General features: G+C 37.4%; 1 protein-coding gene across 1 annotated transcript in view; it reads left to right on the forward strand.

Annotated features, from left to right (window-relative positions):
• The window catches only part of CNTLN (centlein, centrosomal protein), a 185,215-nt gene that overhangs the window by 40,833 nt on the left and 122,254 nt on the right, over nucleotides 1–22,128 (forward strand). The window contains exons 8-9 of the mRNA XM_009891515.1: nucleotides 9,084–9,246; nucleotides 16,467–16,652. Coding sequence (XP_009889817.1) covers nucleotides 9,084–9,246; nucleotides 16,467–16,652 — 349 coding nt within the window. The remainder of the gene's footprint in view (nucleotides 1–9,083; nucleotides 9,247–16,466; nucleotides 16,653–22,128) is intronic.

A 22,128-nucleotide genomic window follows, 5' to 3' on the forward strand; every position in this document is an offset into this window, starting at 1 on the left:
AAAAAGTTTTCGTCATATCTAGGCCAAATCTCCCCTTGTCCAGTTTGAAGCCATTACCCCTCATTCTATCACTACATGCCCTTGCAAAAAGCCCTTCTCTGACTTTCTTGTAGGCCCCCTTCAGGTACTGGAAAGCTGCTATAAGGTCTCCCCAGAGCCTTCTCTTCTCCAGACTGAACAACCCCAACTCTCTCAGCCTGCCCTCATAGGAGAGGTGCTCCAGCCCTCTGATCACCTTTGTGTCCCTCCTCTGGACCCACTCCAACAGGTCCATGTCCTTCTTACGTTGAGGGCTCCGGAGCTGGATGCAGTATTCCAGGTGGGGTCTCACGACAGTGGAGTAGAGAGTGAGAACATTTCCCTTGACCTGCTGGCCACACTTCTTCTGATGCAGCCCAGGATATGGTTGGCTTTCTGGGCTGCAATCGCGCATTGCCGGCTCACGTTGAGCTTCTTGTCCACCGACACCCCCAGGTCCTTCTCCTCAGGGCTGCTTTCAATCCATTCTCTACCCAACCTGTTTTTGTGCTTGGGATTTGCATTTAAAGAGGGAATCATGGGAATTTTTGAAAATCATCAATGGACTAATAGGCTTTATTATCTTCTGAAATTATTTTCAGAAATATATGTATGTGTGAAGGGATTAGGGACAGCAAAGACGATATTTTTAAAGTCTCATAATCAAGATTTGCAAAGTTACTGCTTGTTGGTTGTAGTTTAGATATTGCAGACCAAGTTATTCATTGAACTTAAAAATTGTTAAAATTTATTCTTTGCTGTTCACTGCAAAACAAGCTCTTATAATTTGTCACAGACATCTCATTTAAATATATGATTAAAATAAGTACTTTTTTGAACATCAGGCCTGAATTTGAGGTAATAAAAGATGGACAACATACTTATTGTGAAGTGTTTGATGTCTTTTTCTGTATGTTTTTCCATACAACCAATCTTCTAAATTTATGGAGAAGAGTTTCTCAAACTGATCATGTATGTTTTTCCATGTGCTCGAATGTTTTCCTTCCTAGGTACTTAACTGGTGTTACGATAAATGATAGTATTTTTCCATATTACTTGTATGTGAGTTATACTTGACATGTTATATATGTATATATTTGATCAGTATCCTTGTAATTCAATGTCTGCAAATCTTTCCTAAGGAACTGTCTTTGGCTGCAAGTTTCTTGCTGACATTTCTAATATGAAAAAAGAAGACTTACGCTAAATAGGTTATAGTATATAAAATCCACAGTTTTGGGCAGCAGTTTCAGTAGTTAGCAATACAAACTAAGAATTTTAACTATGCTGTATTTTTTGTAGTACGGAATGCTGCAGTTTCTCCTTACCTTCCCAAGGTGTCAGTATATAGATAAAACTATTTTTCTGTTGTTTTTAATAGGAAAAAAAAAGTGAAAATAATAAGCAAATGCCTATGTAGACAAACCTCAAACTCTTACTTAAGTTAATGAAAGCAATAACTCCAGAATTAAAGGAAAAAATATGAGGAGAAAGTAAAGTCTTTACATCTTCTTATCTTCCTAGGCCAAGATCTTAGAACTGTGTTCACTTCATGATTGAAGCATTTGGTTTTTCCTTTTTTTTTTTAACTTTTTTTTTAGTTATTCTTGTTTAAAACTTAGTCTTGCAAAAGTATCATGTTGAATGCTGCCAGAAAATTCTTTGACAAATGGTGTGGAAAATAGCTCATGTCCCGTACTGTCTCCAGTTTCCTATCATCAGTTTCAAACTTTTAGCACTGAAAAAGACAGTCTGATTTGCAAATCTCTCTGTTCTCCGCACTGCTTTGTCTCTCACTCCCTGTCTGCAGCCTGCCTGCCTTCCCAGCCCTCCGCTTTTTTGGAAACAGACCAGGAGCACAGTTGTAATTATTAGAAACAATCTCTGGAGGAAGAAGGGAAGGAAACTGGCTTCATTTGGTGTCTTCTTTCATATGCAGCATAAGCAGGTCCAGATCCCGACTCCTTCAGCTGACACCTTGGTAATACTGTCTGAAATTTTTACAGTAGATGCTAAAATCAATTGGAAAAGAAGGTCTCTACGGGTCTACGTGTAAACTGTTCTGGTGCTCTGTTTCTTGTGCATTCATAACTTCTTGCTCTGTTCTGCACGTTTGTCAATTTGTTAGCAAGTTTTTTTCAGTTTAACAGTAACTATGTCTGTAGATACTAAGAGAACTGTTTTCTTTAAGGGGCAGTCTTTTCCAGCAAATTAGCAGGGACCAAAATTTTGGAGAAGTACTACAGTCTAAATCTGACCCTACAGAATAGCAGATGTTTTTGAAAATCCCTCCCATTGTCAGCGAAAGTCTGTCACATACTTCTGAGGTGTGGAAGATAAATTTTCCAAGACCAGTGAACAGACAGTATTTACAGCATCCATCTTGCACAGCAGATGTCTTCAAGAAGCCACCACCTTTCTTTGCTGGCTTTATTTTTGCAAAGCACTCTTAATCTCACTGGGTTTACTTTTAAACTCCTGAAGTAGCTGTGAAATGCATTTCCTTGTTATATTTTTCATGTTTGTATTCAGTACTGATTTTCTGGATCTATTTAGAGTCGCTGGTAGCCCTTCCATTTTCATGTTCTTGAACATTAAATCTTGCTGTTTCTTTCTGAAGATTAACTTCAGTCTATCTTTGTGATCTTTGTTTTAAAATTATGCTAAATATCAGGATTTAGAACTTTGTGTTTACTGCTGAACACTCAGCGTTGTCCGTCTCACTGGCACAGCTCTGGTGGAACTCTGAACATCAAATTGGAGAGGTTTGCTTGACTCACTGAGGCGTGAGCCTTGCTGTAACAGGTATTCAGAAAATTCTGAACTGTTTGCGAATATAGTAAGCTCTATTGTAAAATGAATTAGAATTTCTTCCCCTGTGTTCTTACTGGATGTGTGCGCCATGACTTCATTTCTTTGGTTAGTTTCTAGTCCAAATCTATCCCTCATCATTTTACAACCACTTCTTCTTTTGTAACAATATTAATTTTGGGTTTTTTTGCACCTCCCCACCCCACTCCTGTTGCTGTTTACCTCCATGCTGTAAATTATGAGGCAGTCGGATTTCTCCTCAGCCCTTATTTTGCTGCTCTGGGATTTTCAGGTTATTCTTTGCTGTGTGCTGTAAACCGTTTCATAGTACCTATGTGATTCCCCTGAGAAGCCATAATTCATAGTGCCTGTCACTGTGTTGTATTTCTAAACTACAGGTAATGGAATCTAGAGTTATGCTGAATTATCCCAAACCCTCTTATACTCCCTTGGTAAGAGGGGTAGCAGAGGTACTCAGCATCCTAGTGTCTTCACCAAACCTGTGGTGGTGAAACAAAGCCAACAGCATCACCTGAAGTGGTGGGTGTGGTGAGCATAAACTCTATTTGAAGCACAGTTATATAGCTTCTAGAGTGACAGTAGCTACTCCTTTCATTTACATGTCTGAGAAACCACAGTTTATTCTTAAACTGTTGGTATGTGCAGGGCATTTCTTTAAGGTTATCCTCTAAGGATAGGAGGAAACTTTAGTTCACACTCTTGTCAGATGTGAGCACCAGAGCTTTCTCTACCCTAAACGATAGTATGAATCTTAAATATTGTTGTTGGCAGGATGAAGTGTCAAATCTTTGAGTCTTGCTGCAGTCCAGTTTGTAGTGTCTTCATGTAGCGTCAACCTTGCAATGTTTAAAGCAAAAATCTAGTAAGGTTATTGTAATCTTACTTAAGTGGCCACAATAATTTAGTTATGCTCTTGTATTTTGACTTGAGAAAAACCTGACTAATTTTCATAGCAGGCTCTTCCTTGTGACTTGAAGAGTGCAGCTCACTTTCTGTAAATTTCTTGGTTTCCCATTGTATTGGTCATGAGGTGTTAGACTAATATCTGGTGGCGTCAATGTTAAATGGAGTTAAATACTCTCAGTGTATCAGGGTGTTTTTGTTTATGGGGAGAGTGGGGATGGTAGGGAAAAAATAGAGGTAGTAGGTGTTTCAGTTCTGGTTCTTAGCTGAGAGAATATTGGGTTTTTTTGATTAGTGTTGCTGATGGTGACTTTTTTCTTAAATTTGTGTTTGTTTAGAGCGTACAGTATCTCGAAAGATTTTGTCAATATGTGCCCATATTTGTATACATATATGCTACTTGTATGTGTACACGTACACATCCACGTATAATTTATATATTTTGCATGTGGATGTATATATTCCTACGTATCTGTGTATACACCTATAGGTGCATATATATGTATATATACAGGTGTGTATATAGGCACATATATTTTAAATGCCACTCATTGCCTTTGTTACATGCAATTTTTAATTTTTTATTATTTCTTCTGTTACACGCTCACCTGAAAGTATCACTTAACTTAGGATTTGACACCTTTACCCTGCCGCAGCGACAGGCAGGTGTCTCTTGTGGAGTGCTTAGTAGTTTGCTGGTTTGAGTAAGCACGTTGACAGATATTTTGATCAGACATTTATTTCTATCTTGTAACTGTTTTGCTGATTATCATGGGGTTGATTTTTGTATACTCTCTTCGAATACACTGCAAGCAAATTAGTAGCAGAATCACACAGCATCACTGGGTGGTTGAGATTAGCAGACACCTCTGGAGATCCTGCAGTCCTGCTGCTCCAGCAGGTCCAGCCCTTTTGCTCTAGCAGTATCAGGTACAGCAGGCTGCCCAGGATGGTGTCCAGTCGAGTTCAAGTGTGTCGAATAATGGAGACTCCACAACCTCTCTGGGTAGCTTGTTCCAGTGTTTGACCACTCTTACAGGATAGAAACATTTTTCTTATGTTTAACTGGGATTTCATGTGTTTTTTCTTTGTGCCCACTGCCTCTTTTCCAGTCTCTGGGCACCACTGAGAAGAGTCTGTCTGCATCTTCTTTACAGACTCCCATCAGATATTTATACATATTGGTAATATCCCCATGAGCTTTCCCTTCTCCAAGCTGAACAGCCCCAGCTTTCCCAGCCCCTTAATGTATGGCAGATGCTCCAATCCTTTCATCATCTTTGTGGTCCTTCGCTGGACTTACTCTGGTATGTCCATGTCTCAGAACTGGACACAGTACCCACGTGTGTCTTACCACGTCTGAATAGAACAGAGGGATCACCTTGCTCCCCCTGCTGGCAATGCTTTTCTCAGTGCAGCTCAGGATAACATTGCCCTTTACCACAAGGGCACGTTACTGGCTCATGGTGAACCTGGTGTCCACCAGGATCCCCAGGGCATTTTCTGACAAGCTGCTTTCCAGCTGGTCACCCCCCAGCCTGTGCTAGTACATGGGGTTATTACTCCCCCTGGGGCAGTAATTTGTCCTTCTCTTTGTTGAACTTAATGAGGTTCCTGTCAGCCCATTTGTCCAGCCTATCAAGGTGTCCTGGTTTGAGGTAAAACAGGACCAGTTTTGTTCAGTAACTTTACTTCTTAGCTGGGCCTCTTCTAACTACTGAAAATGGCTGCATACTGTGCAGATTTTTGCTTTCCTAACCCTATATCTGCATGCTTAGGCAATGACTCTAAGTTCCTCCTGGTCACCTGTCCCTGCTTCTACATCTTGTATCCTTCCTCTTTCATTTGAGTTTATTCAGGGGAGATCCTTGTTCATACATGCAGGCCTCCTGTTACCTTTGCTTGATTTCTTGCTCATTGGAATGGACCATGATTGATCTTGGATGAAGTGATCCTTGAAAATCAACTAGCTCTCATGGGCCATTCTTCTCTCCAGACCAGTATTACACTGGATTCTTCCAAGCAGGTTCCTGAAAATGTGCAAGTCTGCTCTCCTGAAATCCAGGGTTGTGATCCTGCTTTTTGCCTTTCTCCCTCCTCTCAGGATCCTGAACTCCTGTCATCTCAAGGTTGCTGCAGACAAAGATGCTCTTGGCCTTTACGTCCCTGACCAGTTCTTCCTTGTAAGTTATCATCAAAGCACTTCAGAAACCTCCTGGATTGCTTGTGCCCTGCTGTGTTATCCCTCCAGTGTATGCTGGGGTGATTTAAGTCCCTCATGAAGACAAGGGCCTTCAAACATGAATCTTCTTCCAGTTTTCTGAAGAGGACTTCACTCTTCTTCCTGATCAGACAGGATCAGCAGGCAGCCACCATGTTATCTGCATTGGTCTGCCTACACCTGACCCACGTGCTCTCAGCTGGCTCATTGTCCATCGCATGGCAGAGTTCCATCCACTTAGACTGCTCTTTCAAATAAAGGACAACTTCTTGCCATCCCGGGCTGTCCTTCTTACAGAGCCTGTATCCAGGCATGGCAGCACTCCAGTCATGTGTGAGTTATCCCGCCTTGTCTCCATGATCCCAATGACCCTGAAATCGCAGACGGATCTCTGATTCCTCCTGTCATCCTGCACGGGAACAGGCTGTGTGCATTTGAAGAACAACTTCAGATGGGCACACGGTTGTGCTTATTTCGCAAGATGACTCTTAAGACCCTCTCCCATACTGATGGATGTCCTGTCAGCACTCCTATATTTATGTGCATACGCTTGAGGTGGTCCTTCCTGAGGCTTGAATTGTTCATCACAAAGTCTTTCCTGTCCACACCAACCTGTGCCCTTTACTTGCTAGCCCGGGCCACAGCTCCCTCACTTGTTACTTGGTCAACATCTCTGTCCCCCACCATTCCTAGTTTAAAGCTTCTCTCACCAAGTTGGCTTCTCTGTTATCAAAGGTGCTTCATTCTGTGAATTTATTTGTAGTGCACCATTGGTGCTGAATAGTTCCTGGTAAGATTGAGCATCATTTCCTCCTTCTTGGTTAACAATGAAATAAAAGAAGGTTCCCTGTGTGGATTTACAATGTAAAAATAGTACCTCATTCATTAAAGATGATAAAAGCAGCTGTAGCATACAATTGCAAGTTAAGTACAGTGGTTGTATATTTCTGTGTGTCAAGAATTTTTCGGATTGCTACTATTTTGGTTTGTATAACTTTTCACTCAAAAAAGAAAAAGCAAGTTAGGATATGTGCATGAAGAAATAAAGTCTGATTTTAAAAATGTGGCATATTGGAACTGTGATTGTGTTTCCTTATGTTTAAAAGGCCTTGAATTTAACATGAGCAAACATTAACCATGTGTTCTAACTGCTGCAGTTCTTGTGTAGCTGCAAGGTTTAGCTCCCCTCCAACCCCTCCTCTTTAGGGTATAACTCAAAGCCTGATAAAGTCAACAAAAAAGCTTCCCATTGACCTTAATACACTTTGTGGGCAGACCATTAGAGAACACATAATACTGTGCGTTCTCAGGTGACAGACAGATAACTGCATTGATGTTTGCATACAAATTAAAGAGCAGCAATATAGCAGAGTGGTCTTGGCAACAGTTACTACCAACATTTCCAACAGTATCTGAGGATTGAACCTTATCCCATGTTTTCCCCTTCCACAACAAAATGAAGATCTGATTGGAGAACCTGTGCAAAATTAATATCATCTGTGTTTTAACTACAGTGCAAAAATGTCTCAGTTTCTACTATATATTCACAGTAAGGGAAATGAAATGAGTGCTTGTTTGGAAGCCTGTTGTACAGGGTGTTGGAAAGTGCTAGTTTGTCACTATGTCCTTATTTCTGCTGCTGTGCTTGTGAACAGTATTAAATTAGTACATATGAAATACATACTGCAGTTGTACTTTGGTTTTGTTACATAAAGAGTCTTTAATGCACCTCTACCATGGTTAATTTTGGGGAGCTACTTTGCATCTCATTGAGAACAGTGGGAGTTAAAACTTTTAAGTAAGTACGTCCTTAAGTGTTCTCCTGTATTGGCCTGTTAACAGGCTTTATTAAATAGTGCTTTTTAAACAACATTAAGTTGTCTGAATGTGCTATTGTGGTACGTATAATTTCAATTTTTATATAATTATTCAGATGTTGTACCTTTAGTGAATAATCAACATCTTAAGTAGCGGCATGGGTCTTAAATATTTTTTTGAAAGTTTCTGTGTCATTTGGTGGTTTCTCAACAAAGTTGCTGTTGCTGCTTGCCTTTTGTACACTAATCTTTGCCTGGACATCCCCAGCAGTATTATAAAAATGCAGTGATAACTCTTGTTGTTAATGATAATTCTAGGCACAGAGAGGTTGCATATATGTTGGAGGTCACTAAGAAAATTCCTTGAGGAAGGAAGGAAGAAAATTAGTTGGAGTGATAAACTTATATTTCAGTATTTGTGTGTAATACTTGTGTGAAATATGCTCGTGAATTAAATAAGGAATTAAGTAGAAAATATATGAAAAGGGGTTAATGGAGTCACCTGAACTTTTAACATGTGTTACAGAAAATATTCCAAGTTTTCAATCTTTGTTTATGGTAAGTAAGAGTTACTCATCTTTGTTTCCTCCTTAATTCATAAGATCTATTGGCGGTACAGTAAAATTCTCAATCACACTAACTATACTAGTTCTAGCCTATGGTTGCATTACAGCAGGATTCCTATTATTGTGTTTATAGAGCTTTTATTGCTATGTTATACAATACACACCAAAGTTTACTTACTTTCCTTATGGTTGTTGCACTATGCTGTACCTGCAGACAAATGTAATTTATCAGTAGACATACATCATGTGTCTAGGGAGTGGAAGCACTTCAGAAAAGAGACTTGCTTTACACATACTCTGCAAGTTAAGAAAAACTTTTCTATCTTTTTCTGATGATCCTAGCTATAAAAAAAATGATCAAACTTATTTTACAGTCTATGTGTTCTAAATATTTTACATTTTGACACTTACTGCTAAAGAGTTAACTGAATATTGATTAGAAAGTGTTGATGCAATAGTGAAAATCCATTTATTTTAGAGCAGTGAGAGCATTAGAGTGAAATTGAAAGGCATTCCATTTTGAAACTTAACTGTTCTGTAGATATTTCACAAAAGTATGTGATAAATATTTTATATGTAACTTCTAGTGTTTGTAAGGCAATTGACAGAAAAATAAATGAAAATAGGAAGCTCATTATCTACAATAAAATTATTTGAATGCAATTGTTTAACGGAGGTCATTGTTGTTCTTTTTCTTAATTTCTCTTTATTGCTTGTTTTGCACAGGAAGGAGTTACAGGAGCTGCAGAATCTTTACAGGCAAAACATTGAACATACAGCACAGCAAGCTGAGTTGATAAAGCAGCTTCAGGTTCTCAATACTGATACACAAAAAGTACTGAAAGACCAAGAAGATGCTCACACAGCTGAAACAACATCGTATCAAAAAGTATGTCATTCTGCTTTATGATCACAGGGTTCATTTTAATATCCATCTGTACAATGTCAATAGACAGAGTAATCAAAGCAGGGTGTAGTGTTGCATCCTTTAGATCTCTGGATCTTTATTGTGACCAAAATATGGTGGGCAGATTAGCAGAGTTTATTGACCTAATTACATCCCAGCATATATGCCCCTTGCTTACATTGAATTGATGAGCCTTAAATATTAAGATTTAATTGCATCTGGAGGAAAACAGAGGTGAATTGCCAAGCATATAAATTTCTTTACGCAGATTTGTGTTATCTATGTTTTTCTTCTCCTTCCTCTCCTAGAGCTTTCAATTACTAAATTCTCCAATTTGTTTTTGATAATTTAAGAGAAGAAATTCCTTTCACTTGTAAATAATGTATTTGTGTGAATCTCTAACAATTTTACTGGTTTAATATGCAAAAACCTGCTCTATCAAAATTAACCAGAAAAATTGTTGCCATAATAGCTTTCTAAAGGGATAACTAATTCAAAATTTTTAAACTATATTTACGTTGACAGAACAGATTCATATTTTTGATGCATGCCAGCATAAACGCTAACCCTGAAGAGCTGTCACATGTACACTACTCAGAGCTTTTCCTTTTGAGTGTAAAAAATTATATTGATGTGTTTTTCAGTTTGTAAGATTTACAGAAGGTATGTTGCCTTCCTTTTTAGAAACATTGAGAAGGAAGAAGACCAGGAAGAAGTTGTATATACAACTTTCACACACCTTTTACCAATCTTGGAACTGCTTTCTCAAATTGTGTACTGTCGGTGCATTTTCAAAAAACGGGTGTTTCCCCTTATCATCCTACTTAGAGAGCATGCAGTTTGTGATAAAATTGTGAAGCTAGGCCAAAGTCAAGCCAGGATCAGTACTGGGTTTCTAAAGATGTGTTTGATTAACATTTTATGGCATATAGTGTACACATTCTTGTGTACTTAACCCTGCACAAGTTTATCATTACTGCAGTGATGACTGACATTAAGTCTTTTATTCACTACAGTAGTAGCCCAGTGCCCAGTCAAGCTACAGGTAGACTTCCATCAAAATTGTTCAGAACATGTACAAGCCAGGATGAATTTTACCTATCTGGGGCAACATAAAGTAAATTATAGATTTTTATTTTATTTTTTTTAATACAGAATGTAGGTATCAAGAGTTGCTATTTCTTTCATTTTTCATTCTCTACCCAATGCTTCCATAGGTGTTAAATGGATCCTTTGAGTCACTCAAAAAATAAAGTAATGGCACAAGTGAAGAGAATATGAACTCTCTTCATCAGTCTCTTCATACATAAGACTGTATTCTTCCAGACTAGTTCTGCAACATGTGAAAGAAGATAAAACTGATTCTTCATGAGACCATTTTAAAGCATGACAAAACTCTTTATGAAAGTCACATTAAAACCCAGTCCTATGAAAAATAATTTTGCTATTCTATGTTACTTATGTATTATGGAAAATTTATAGGTATGTTTATATAGCTATAGGGGCAAGCCGCTTCTAAACTGGGCTTAGCTCAAAATTCATGTTTGCTTCAGATAGCTGGTTCACAGTTCTTGGTCTGTCTTAGAAGGACTTAAGACTTTTGCTTAGCTGATCATGCAACAAGAACAAGAATACTGTGGTTTTGAAGATAAGCCCTTTATACTTCAACTCACAGATGACCCTAAAATTTGATGGTTTTGGAGGCGTTGAGTTCTATATTTTTCTAGCAGGGAAAAGTAAGGTTTGCCTTTTTAACCAGAAATAGCAAACTCCGTTATTCTGACAAATTACTATTGTGAAACTGTCTTTTTGTAAAGTATCAAAATATCTAATGCACCTGGAAAAAAATATGTTCTTTTTGTTTTTTATACAAATATGTTAAAAAAAAAAAGTTAAGTTCTCTAAGTCAGCATGGAATAGATCTGATAAAGTTTCTGGCAAATTGAGTTGAGAGAACTTCAGAGGGGAGAAGGAGTTCCTGTATCATGACAATCCTGTTCTGTACTTCTGATCAGAACTGTATAAAATACCCAACTCTAATTGCTTCAAAGTATCAAGCTCCAAATCACGAGATACACAGTCCCACTGAAGTCACAGCAGGCCTTTAGAAAACTCAGCATTTGTAAAAATAAGACAAATACCTATTTTTCCCTTGAATAAGAAAGGCAAACTATTGGAGACCAATGTGTGTTCTATTTGTCTTCCATGCATTAATAATATGCAGGCTGCAACAGCTAGATAAGGACGTGTCAGCTATTCCATAAATGTATTCACAAAGGAATATTTTCCTACTGCTCTGAATGGCATTGAGCCTATCACTGTGTACATCCTATGATATATTGTCCCTTACAGCAAGATCAATGACCTCTCTGGTAGTGGTCAGATAGGCAGTATATGCTATAGCTCAGGCAATGTGGTTGGCTCACATATTGAAAGTACCGCTTAACGGTCTACTGTTTAGGAAGAACCTCTCCTTGTGCTGATGTTAATGTGTAGTACAAAACAGTAGACTGAATAGAAAAAACATTTCTGGTAAACCAGATCAAGGTCATGAACTGGCACTGGATTATGTGTAAATCCGCTGAGGACCACAAATTCTCTTCCAAGTCTAGCTGTAGTGGACAGCATACACATGTGAAAGTGTGTAATCTGTTTTATAAACTTGTGTTGACTTGACATAGTACTACCTTTTATTTTTTTTCTTTAAATACAAATTTTATGGGTGCTGTGTTCTACAATAACTCCCTTATGCTAGAGCATTTGTGGAAACAAGTTAATATCTCTCTCATATTACAGCTGTAGTTCTTATTCTCAAGGATAGGGAATATTTTTGTAGAATGTATAGCATCTGTTTTAGTGGCCTCAAATACTCTGGGGACTTCATTCTTGTGCTGGATTTAATGAGACTCAATAGATTTGTCCTCACCAACAATTTCAAGGTGGAGAGACTTCAATCAATACTAGGGATAATAAGACAAGAAGAGATTCTGAACTCCTTAGCCAGCTTATCACAGTTTTCTGAAATTTACAATTTAGGGCCTTTGTTTTTATAATGCAGTACTTTCCCTTGATCTGATGTAGCCTTTAGGTTCCTTGTTAATCACACTGATTAAAAATCTCTTGGTGGAAGGCCCTTCTAGTGAAGTGGAAATTTATTTGTCATTAAGTAGGAAATCATAATTTGTGTCCTGGAACTCATCTCTCAAATAGAGAATACTGTGGATAGTGGTACAGTACTTGTCTGTGATGAAGAAAAGCATTGCTCAGTAGTTAGATTTTCAGCATGAGAAAACACAGTAAGAGTTTTCAACTAAGAGGCATTGCAGAAGCCTGCATCAAGTGCAACAGAAAGTAGATAAAAATAGGATAGTGTCAGATACCTTTTCTTGTGGTTAATTTTGTGCCTGCAGTTGCTTTTGCCAGTCCTCCTGGTGTCATTGTGTGGAGATAGTTTGCTTTCCTTCAAGCCTGAGAAATTGTAATCAGAGTGTCAAGTTACTGTTTCTTTTTACCACATTTTACCACTTCTGGTCTTTTTCTGCTACAACCTTTAAGCACGGTTAAAAATCACATAAATGTGTTTCTTTTTATGTAAGCAGCATTAAATTGAAAAATTCACAAAATAAAAACTATGACCATAGAGATATGTAAATGGTAGTAACAATGCAGGTTCTCCCTCAAAATGGAATGAAAAACCTAAGTTCTTTCACACATGATAAGAGCTGAGAGAAACTAACTGTCCAGTCAAATATGCTGAAGCCTACATTAGTAGTATGTGAATCATGGTTTTTGTAGTCCACTTTGTCTGTGAAAAACTCAGATTTTTAACAAAGATTATCTCACACTTTAGTTCAAGTTCTGATACTGTTTTCTATTGTTTCTATGTGTCAGGGTGACACTAAGCACACCTACTATTCTAATGAAGCTTTCTGTTTTAAGTAACTGTTCAAAGATCTAGCAAAAAGTGCTTTCTGGTAAAATCAGTTAAATCAATATTGGAAATTGGTAGGGTAGCTGAGATATATGGGATACTTTTTTTGTTGTAATTCAGCTAAGTTACTCTTCCTTCCTGACTGATAAATAATGCTCTTGTGTCATATAGACTAAATTTATTACAGTGCGCTGATTTCAGATACTTTTAATCTTTTTTTATTTGTTTTTAAGTATCTTCACCTGTGATGGTCTCTATTGCCTGTCAGAGAAAGGACAGCTCTAAGGCATTACAAAGAGATTCTCAAAATACAGTCAGTGCAACAGTTTTTGCAGAGTACAGTCTTGTGTGTCTGGCTGTTGCCTTTTTTTTTCCAGCTACCAAGTGTCATAAAATGTATAAGAAATGTTTTAAAATATTTTCCTTTTTCTTTCTAGCTTTTAAACATAAATATTTTTTGTCTTTTTTAGGGAATTAAACAATTTCCTGGGTAAATCTCATGTCTGATTGACATTCATGTGAAGTATAACCACTCACGTACAGTCAAGATTCACTCCTCTTTTCTGTGATGCTTGCTAGTTGTGAGATAAATAATTTACAATAATTTTGTCTTTCTTTTGGATTTTCTACTTCATGTTCCACTCTAGTCCTCTGATCTCCATTTTACGTCTTGTCTGTCTACACCTGATTTTCAGTATCTTTATTAATGGTAGATCTGTTTCACCGTGTTGCACAGTTCTGTATGTTCTGGAATGTGTTTACTGTGATGTGATTAAATGTGGTGCCTCTTCTAAAACAGGGTCAGAAATGAGCAGAAAACCCCCCCAAAAAAACCCAAATAATCCCATATAAACATTAAGCAGGTATTTAATTCACAAAACGGCCGTAAATGAAATCTGGAAGCTGTTCTGCTTATCTGTGGACAGTAGATAAAACTGTTTCTTTTCATATGGATAATTTTCATTTTGAAATTTCCAGGTGTTAAATACCTTTGAAAAAAAAAAGGATCTGACTCCTATAAACTAGTGCATTGGTGGTGTTAAAAAAATATATAAACTTTGGTGAAAAAAGATGAATGATGTGAATGTGTTTTTTTGCACATAGCTTTTAGATAGTTTTACACTTGAAAAATATGTGTTTTGTTATTGCTGTTTTCAAAACAGGAAAGGTTGGAAAAGTTTATGCAAGTAAAAAGACATGCCATTTGTCTTGTCCTGACAAATGCTGACTACGAAAAATACCCATTAGCTACATTAGGGGATGTGGCTGCCAGTGAGAAAAAAACATCATATTTTTGATGTTCTCCATTCATCTTACTAGGATGTTACCTTTCAGATACTATAATTACAACCACTTAAGTGCTGCTAGTCATAAAACCAGTAAATTGTCATACCAGTATGATCTAGCTAATGAGCTTATGTAACTGGAAGTGAATGAGCTGGAAGAAGAATGAGCTGGAAATAACTGTCTTGTATGTTCCATTCATTTTGAGGGACATTCTAAAAAAATACACGTTTTTGATAAATGAACTGTTTATTTTCCTGTGAGATACTGATTTCCATAAGAAATTGGCTAATCTTGAACGTGGCTAATCTTGAACTTGCATTTCTAGACATGATGTAAGCTTTCTTAAATATTTAAGAAAGATTCAGTAGGCACAGAAATTTCAATGCAAAAGTTTAATTTTTAAGACTCAGAGTCATTTGAAATATCAGTCTATTTGGACTTTGAATTCATTTTGCCTAATGACATGATCTCTCATCTGCTTTGGAAATAGGTAGGAAGTTACTTTGATCTGAGTGGATTTTGAGAGCCCATGGGAGTAGAAGATGACAGGAAGAAAGAAATGCAGGGAAATTTTTGTTTCCAAATTCCTTAGCAAGTGTTAGGTAGACCATTTCCAAGTGTAAAAGTTGTGGTTTTCTTCAAAGGCTTTAACTTATAAGCAATGTAAGGAGATGAAAAGGAGAAAGAAGTGTATCATTTGAGTGAAGCTGACAAGACAGGGGTATGAAATGAAGAGTAAAATAAAGTTTTCACAAGTAAAATGACTTTTATCAGTTCCTTGTACTCATAAACTTTAGTGATAGCTTTGGAAATTCTGATTTTGATATTTAATTAGTTTCTTTTGGAGGGAATGGGAGAAATGGATTCTCCAAAGAAAACTGTCAACTGTGGATATACATGCCTTCTACAGATTTTTTTATGGTTGAAGAAATAGTCAGAGGGAATATTGTGTATTCTGAAAAAAAAAAAGACAGTCAAAGGAATGAAGGACTGAAATGGAGAGAGGAATGTATGCTTAGGTAGTAAAGCTGTAGAGTTATGTATTTCTTTCAGAATCTGTTGTTTATTCAAGTACAGGTTTATTTTTCAAACTTTTTTTTTAATAGAAAGCTGATTTTGTTTTAAACCGTTTGCAGATGTTTCTATGGAAAAAGAAGGGTAAAATAGAGGGATGAGGTGATTGTTAAGTTTTCTTATTCTTGCTAAAGAATATTACTTCGATGTAGTTCTAGAAAATCTTTGTGTGTATGGAATATCTTCTAAAGTGATTGCAGAATATATACAATGTTCTGGTTTCAGCAAGAACAGCTGAGCAACAGCCAGGGATAAGAACTTCTAATATCATCTCTGGGTTTTATAGTTAATGTCAAAAAAATTCCCACAGAATAATTCTTTAAACAACCATTTTAGACTTCATGCAAAATGCAATAGGCATTTGTGAATTCACTGTATTGCTATCTAAGCTATATTAAAAATGTTAGTTTTAAAAGATCAAGCTACTCCATAAAAGACAAGGATAATCTTTGGTATTCTTGCTCCTTTAATTTTATTCCCAGGACAGATGTTTCAATTTTTTGCCTATTCTCAATAAGGGATGGATTTTTTCTTTTGCATTTTCTGTATTTTATATAAACTGTTGAAGAAGTTAAATAAATCCTGATTTTTAGGTGTCCCTTTTTATTCATAAATGCCATAAAGAAGCAACTGAAACTGATAATATTCTAACGTACGTTGTGTTTTTCTGGAAAAAACTTCTTTCAAACTTAAAGTTTTGGTGATTGTTACAATCACTATTTTCAAATGTATAGTGCGTGGCAGGAGGCAGGAGGACAAGAAGTGTGAACGAATTGTCAAAACGTCAAAAAGAGAGGGTGATCTTTGTGGACAAGTTACTGAAATTACACTTTCTCTCCTTCTATATCTGTATGTCTATCTGCATTGAAGTTATTTTTAATCCTGTTATTTCTCTTCTCCCCTCTCATAGCTTTATAATGAATTGACTTCATGTTTTGAAGCTGTTAAAACAAGTGAAATTCAACTGCAGCGAACCTGTGCCTCCCTTCAGGATCAGTTACTTGGAAAAGATCAAAAGATTGGTCAGTTACAAGAACAACTTCAGCAGGCTCATGATGCTTTAAATCAGGATTCTTCTCCAAAATGCGAAGTACAAGTGAGTCCGCTTCTAGAATAATAAAAATTGTTTCCTCTTGTTTTAAATAAAGCTTCTGTACCAGACAGTTGTAAAGGAAATTGCAGGTTTGTTGGTTTTTTTTAAGAAAAAAGCAGTTATGCTGCTGCAGTAGTGTAACTATTTCTGCTATTGCTAATAGAAGGTTCACAATTAAATCTGTCCTGGGAAAAAATGTAAGTAATGGGGTCCGTATTCAACACGACACTTGTTTATATTCTCTTACAAAGAGACCAAAAATAAAAATATAACCAAAGTGATTTTGTTCCTGGAAACAAATTCCTAGAAGAATCTGTGAAGTTTCTGCATTTCCTCTGTGAAAATGCAATGTATTGGTCCTGATTGGTTTCATTATTCCTGACCATGCAATTAAACTTTAGATCATAGATCTAAAGAAAGTATTAGGGTGGCGAGAAATATTTGCCTCAAAATTTCTAAGCCTTAATGTGCCATTTGGAACCATTATAATAAATCCAGCACTCTCACTAACCAACCTCCAACTTTACAAGTGTGCCAGATCTTACATGTATACCCCTGACATTTTCTGAAGGCCAATTTATGACTTAAAGTGAGTTTGAAAGGCTTTGAAACTGTCTACCCACAATGGTTTTGTAAACTCTGTTGCTTAGTTTCTTCCTTAGATTTGTCAATGAGATGTACTTACAAGCAGAGAAGGGAAAATAGTTAAGGTGATTATGCTTGTTAAATCAAAACTTCACTTAGCGTGGGTGGGTAAGGTAGATCTGTAATCAAGGATTATATTCATGAGCCCAAAGGAGTTGGAATATTAAAAAATCATTGTGTCTGATTCCTCAAAACAGAAAAATCACAGAATGCAGTATTTCCTGGATGTGTTCATGATGATTGTTCCAGAGGTCTAACTTTATCCATAGTATACTTAAGTGTTTATCATAAGATTCTTAACCCATATTTTGTGTGATTTTTAAGGTTCCCCTTAATCTAACAATTTGATAGTTTTGTTTCACAAATTATTAAACACATTCTTTTAAGTCTTTCTTGTGGAGGGCTGTCCTCTTGATACATTCTTGACCTTTTTCTGAATCTTAGAAATAATTGGGTGTTTTTCTTTTAAAAGATTTTAGTGGATTTTTTGAAATGTTATGAATATAAAATTAGTCTCAAGCTGTTTCTCCTCTAAACACAGCTTTGGATCATGGTTTTTGAATACTCAGACTGTATTTCTGAATACATCATTCTGCTTTCATCATCTTGTATCGCTCTGAAGAGTTTTTTGTGGTTTATTTTGTCAGACTATTTAATTTTTTTTATCATAAAAGCTTTTATTATATCTGTTGATTATATTTCCTGAGATTAAGGAGGCCTTTGTTGTCTTTGTGAAGTGACGTTAAAATGCTTTTCTCCATGTACAATAGCTATATTGTCTAACGTAGATATTGTGTGACAGTTTATTATACAGTCGCACTGTATCCCATGTGGACCTGATGTAAATAGTTGGCATTGGCTTTTGGTTTTGTTATCCTGAATAGCTTCGTAGTATTAGAAAATTTTGTTATTACAGTACCCTCTTACCTTTCTTTTTTTTTTGAACATGTGGGACACCACAGGTGACTCTTTCCAAAAGAGTAAACTGAGCATTAATTGCTATTACTTATTTCTCATAGCTAAAGCAATTCTTTATATGTAGGATTTTTTTTCTCCCCTTAAAATAAAGCGGTTGGGTTTCTTTAGGAGCTCCTAGTGTGGAGCTTTGCTGAAATCCATTTCAAATCCAAGTAGACAGTTTCACTTGGATCAATTTTTTTTTTTTTACTTCTTAAAAGAACTTTAGGAAATTTCTGACATTAAAAGTAAGACTATTTCAGAAGCTAGTGGCAACCTACAATTGGTGATTCAACTTTACACTTGATTTCCTTTGGATGTTTTAAATTAATCACATCCAGTGTGGGTGAATTGTTACTATTTCTTTTGTTGATTTATCCCATGTCTTCTTCTAGTGGTGTCTGAACTTCAACTACATTAACCGGTATGGTCCATGTAAGCTAAGAATCAAATGTGAAGCAGTCCTAAATTACTTAGTGGTGAACATGGGTGCAAATAATTATTCAAAAGAGTGTACTTGTCATGATGATTCGGAGAATTTGCTGTTTGGTTAGTGAATGTAAGTTCAGTCTCACCTTCTGCAGAAGTACATGAATTGAACAGTATGTGATCTGTCCTGAGCTCAGTCAGGTACTTATCAATGCTAGTGGAGAAGACATGGTGGGAAGCAAAAGCAGACAACTTATGATAATGAATGTAATATAGTAACCTAATGCAGTGTATGAACCTTCATTTTTCAGTAAATTAGTCTTAAACCTGGCTCTGACTGGACAAATGATTAGTGTTACTGAAGCAGCTTCAGGGAAGGAAATGTGTATAGTCCATAGTTGCTAGGCTTGTAGGAGAACCAGGTTGTTAAGCAGTATGTGCCTATGTACTTAATATTTCCCTTGACTGACGTTCTTCCATTCTGCTTTAGCAAATATCCCACATTTTGTTGACATGCAGTCTTTCTCTAGTTGAAACACCAGAGTATGCCTTTTGGGAATGTATCATAATGCTCGTTGTTGGCTGTGTTTTGATGACAGCCAAATTTCCCATGTTACCCAGTTTGTCAGGCATGACTTGCCCATGCTGAAGCCATGTCACTGATCACCTCCTTATTTTCCATGTGCCTTAGCAGAGTTTCCAGGAGGATGTGCTCCACGATCTTGACAGGCATGGAGGCAAGACTCACTGGCCTGTAGTTCTCTGGGTCTTCCTTTTTTCTCTTTTTGGAAATGGGGGTTACATTTCCCCTTCTGCAGTCAGTGGGAACTTCACCAGACTGCCATGATTTTCGAATATAAGGGAAAGCAGCTTAGCAAATTTGTCTGCCAGTTCCCTTAGAACCCACGGATGGATTTCATCAGGTCCCGTGGACTTGTGTACCTTCAGGTTCCTTAGATGGTCTTGTACTTGACCTTCACCTACAGTGGGCGGTTCTTCATTCTCACAGTCACTGCCTTTGCCTTCTGCGACTTGGGCCGTGTGGTTAGAGCCCTTGCTGGTGAAGACTGAGGCAAAAAAGTCATTGAGTGTGTCAGCCTTGTCCGTGTCCTGGGTGACCAGCTCTCCTATTACCTTCCAGAGAGGCGCCACATCTTCCCTAGTCTTCCCTTTTATCACTGGCATAGTTACAGAAGTTTTTCTTGTTGCCCTTGATGTCCCTGGCCAGATTTAATTCTATCTGGGCTTGAGCTTTCCTAACCTGATCCCTGGTTGGTTGGACAGTTTCTCTGTATTCCTCCGAGGCTACCCATCCTTGCATCCACCCTCTCTAGGTCTCTTTGTTGCTTCTGAGTGTCTCCAAGAGCTCCTTGTTCACCCATGCAGGCCTCCTGGATTTTTTGCCTGACTTCTTCGTTGTTGGGATACATTGCTCCTGAGCTTAAGTGATAATAGTGTTTCTGCTGTAAAGTACTGATTTCTTGAGCATGTTCAGATTCATGCCTTGCTGAAAGTCCACCCTGTGGGACATGCTAACAGTATGTTGACAGCAGTAATGTATCTTCTTCAGACTTTCACTAGCCAGGAAGATTATACATCGGTGTTGCATATGTTAGCATATGCTTGTTCCGGGATTTGAGCTTTTCTTGCTGTTGAAATCACACTGTAGTCAGGCAAAACTAAGTTTTATATTATTGGCTTTATTAGCAAAAATACATCAGTTTTCTTTCATTAAGGGTAAATATGCCTTTTTAAAGTGTTGTAATCTTTTTCTAGTCAGTGACACCTGTGTTGTTGAGGGCAAACTTTTGGTTGATTTTATTTTGACTATTCTAGTAATGAGTGTGATGAAGAATTTGAATTTGCTTTATGTTATATTTCTATATACATCTTAGTATGTGTGCATTCAGCAGCTCTCACATACCTTTTCTCTGATCAGAGAGATTATGCATCTTTGAATTTGGAAGCCTTTTTAGTTAGATCTATGATCATGCCACGCAGTAAAAAAAGAAGAGAACAAAAACATTTTAAATAGTTTTCAAAACATAAGCCTGTGGGGTTTGATTAATTTCATGTCATGTAATTGCTGTTTTGGTTCTGTTTCATTATTGGTGTTCATTTTTAGCTCTGAGAGTTATACCATACATTTAGTCATAGGGTTAGTATACAATAACTATTACCCATGTGCATAGTAAATATTTCAATATGTTTACTGAACAGAAGCACTCGTTTCTGTCTTGACTCCTACTTTTCCTATGTGTGCAGACATCAAAGACAGTGTTAAGAGATGATACTTGATGAAAAAACAGTAATTAACAGACATTAAAATGTTTTTGTAACTGTAGCATCTGACAGGTATGTGCATTCTAACACAGAATTCAATCGCACTTTTATAATAGTATCCTCATTTCTCATTATGAAGTTTTTAAAAGAAGTCAGAGTAAGACTCTGATGTTCATTACATGGTGTAATGATGTGATGACTCTGATGGTGATTTTTAACTAAAATAAAAATTTGAGTTTAGAAAGATTTATGTGAGAAATAAATAAATAAAGTGTTTCAAGAAAAATGGCATCCATTATTGCCATGCAAAAATTCTTCAGATCTTCTTATTAGAGTGTGACTTACTGGTTTTCTAAAATCAGTTTTTTAGCTATTTCAGTTTATGAGGCTTATCACAGAATCACAGAATTTTCAGAGTTGGAAGGGACCTCTAGAGATCATCTAGTCCAACTCCCCTGCTAAAGCAGGATTGCCCAGAGCACATTGCTCAGGACTGCATCCAGGCGGGTCTGGAAAATCTCCAGAGAAGGGCACTCCACAACCTCCCTGGGCAGCCTGTGCCAGTGCTCTGTCACCCGAACCGTAAAGAAGTTTTTCTGTGTATTTGAACGGAACTTCCTATGTTCCAACTTGTGCCCATTGCGCCTCATCCTGTCACTGGGAACCACCGAGAAGACTGTGGCTCCATCCTCCTTCAACCCACCCTTTAGATACTTGTAAGCAATAATAAGGTCTCCCCTCAGCCTTCTCTTCTCCAGGCTAAAGAGTCCCAGCTCTCTCAGCCTTTCCTCATGAGGGAGATGCTCCAATCCCTCAATCATCTTGGTTGCCCTTCGCTGGACTCTCTCCAGCAGTTCCCTGTCCCTCTTGAACTGGGGAGCCCAAAACTGGACACAGTATTCCAGTTGTGGCCTCACCAGTGCCGAGTAGAGGGGGAGAATGACCTCCCTCGACCTACTGGACACACTCTTCCCTATGCAGCCCAGGATTCCATTGGCCTTTTTGGCAGCAAGGGCACACTGCTGGCTCATTGACAATTTACTATCTACCAGGACCCCCAAATCCTTCTCCTCAGAGCTACTTCCCAGCAGGTCCACCCCTAACCTACACTAGTGCCTGACATTCTTCCTCCCCAGGTGCAGGACCCTGCACTTGCTTATGTTGA

This window comes from Charadrius vociferus, unplaced genomic scaffold (assembly GCF_000708025.1).
Source record: "Charadrius vociferus isolate BGI_N301 unplaced genomic scaffold, ASM70802v2 scaffold198, whole genome shotgun sequence".
In the NCBI taxonomy this organism is placed as follows: domain Eukaryota; kingdom Metazoa; phylum Chordata; class Aves; order Charadriiformes; family Charadriidae; genus Charadrius; species Charadrius vociferus.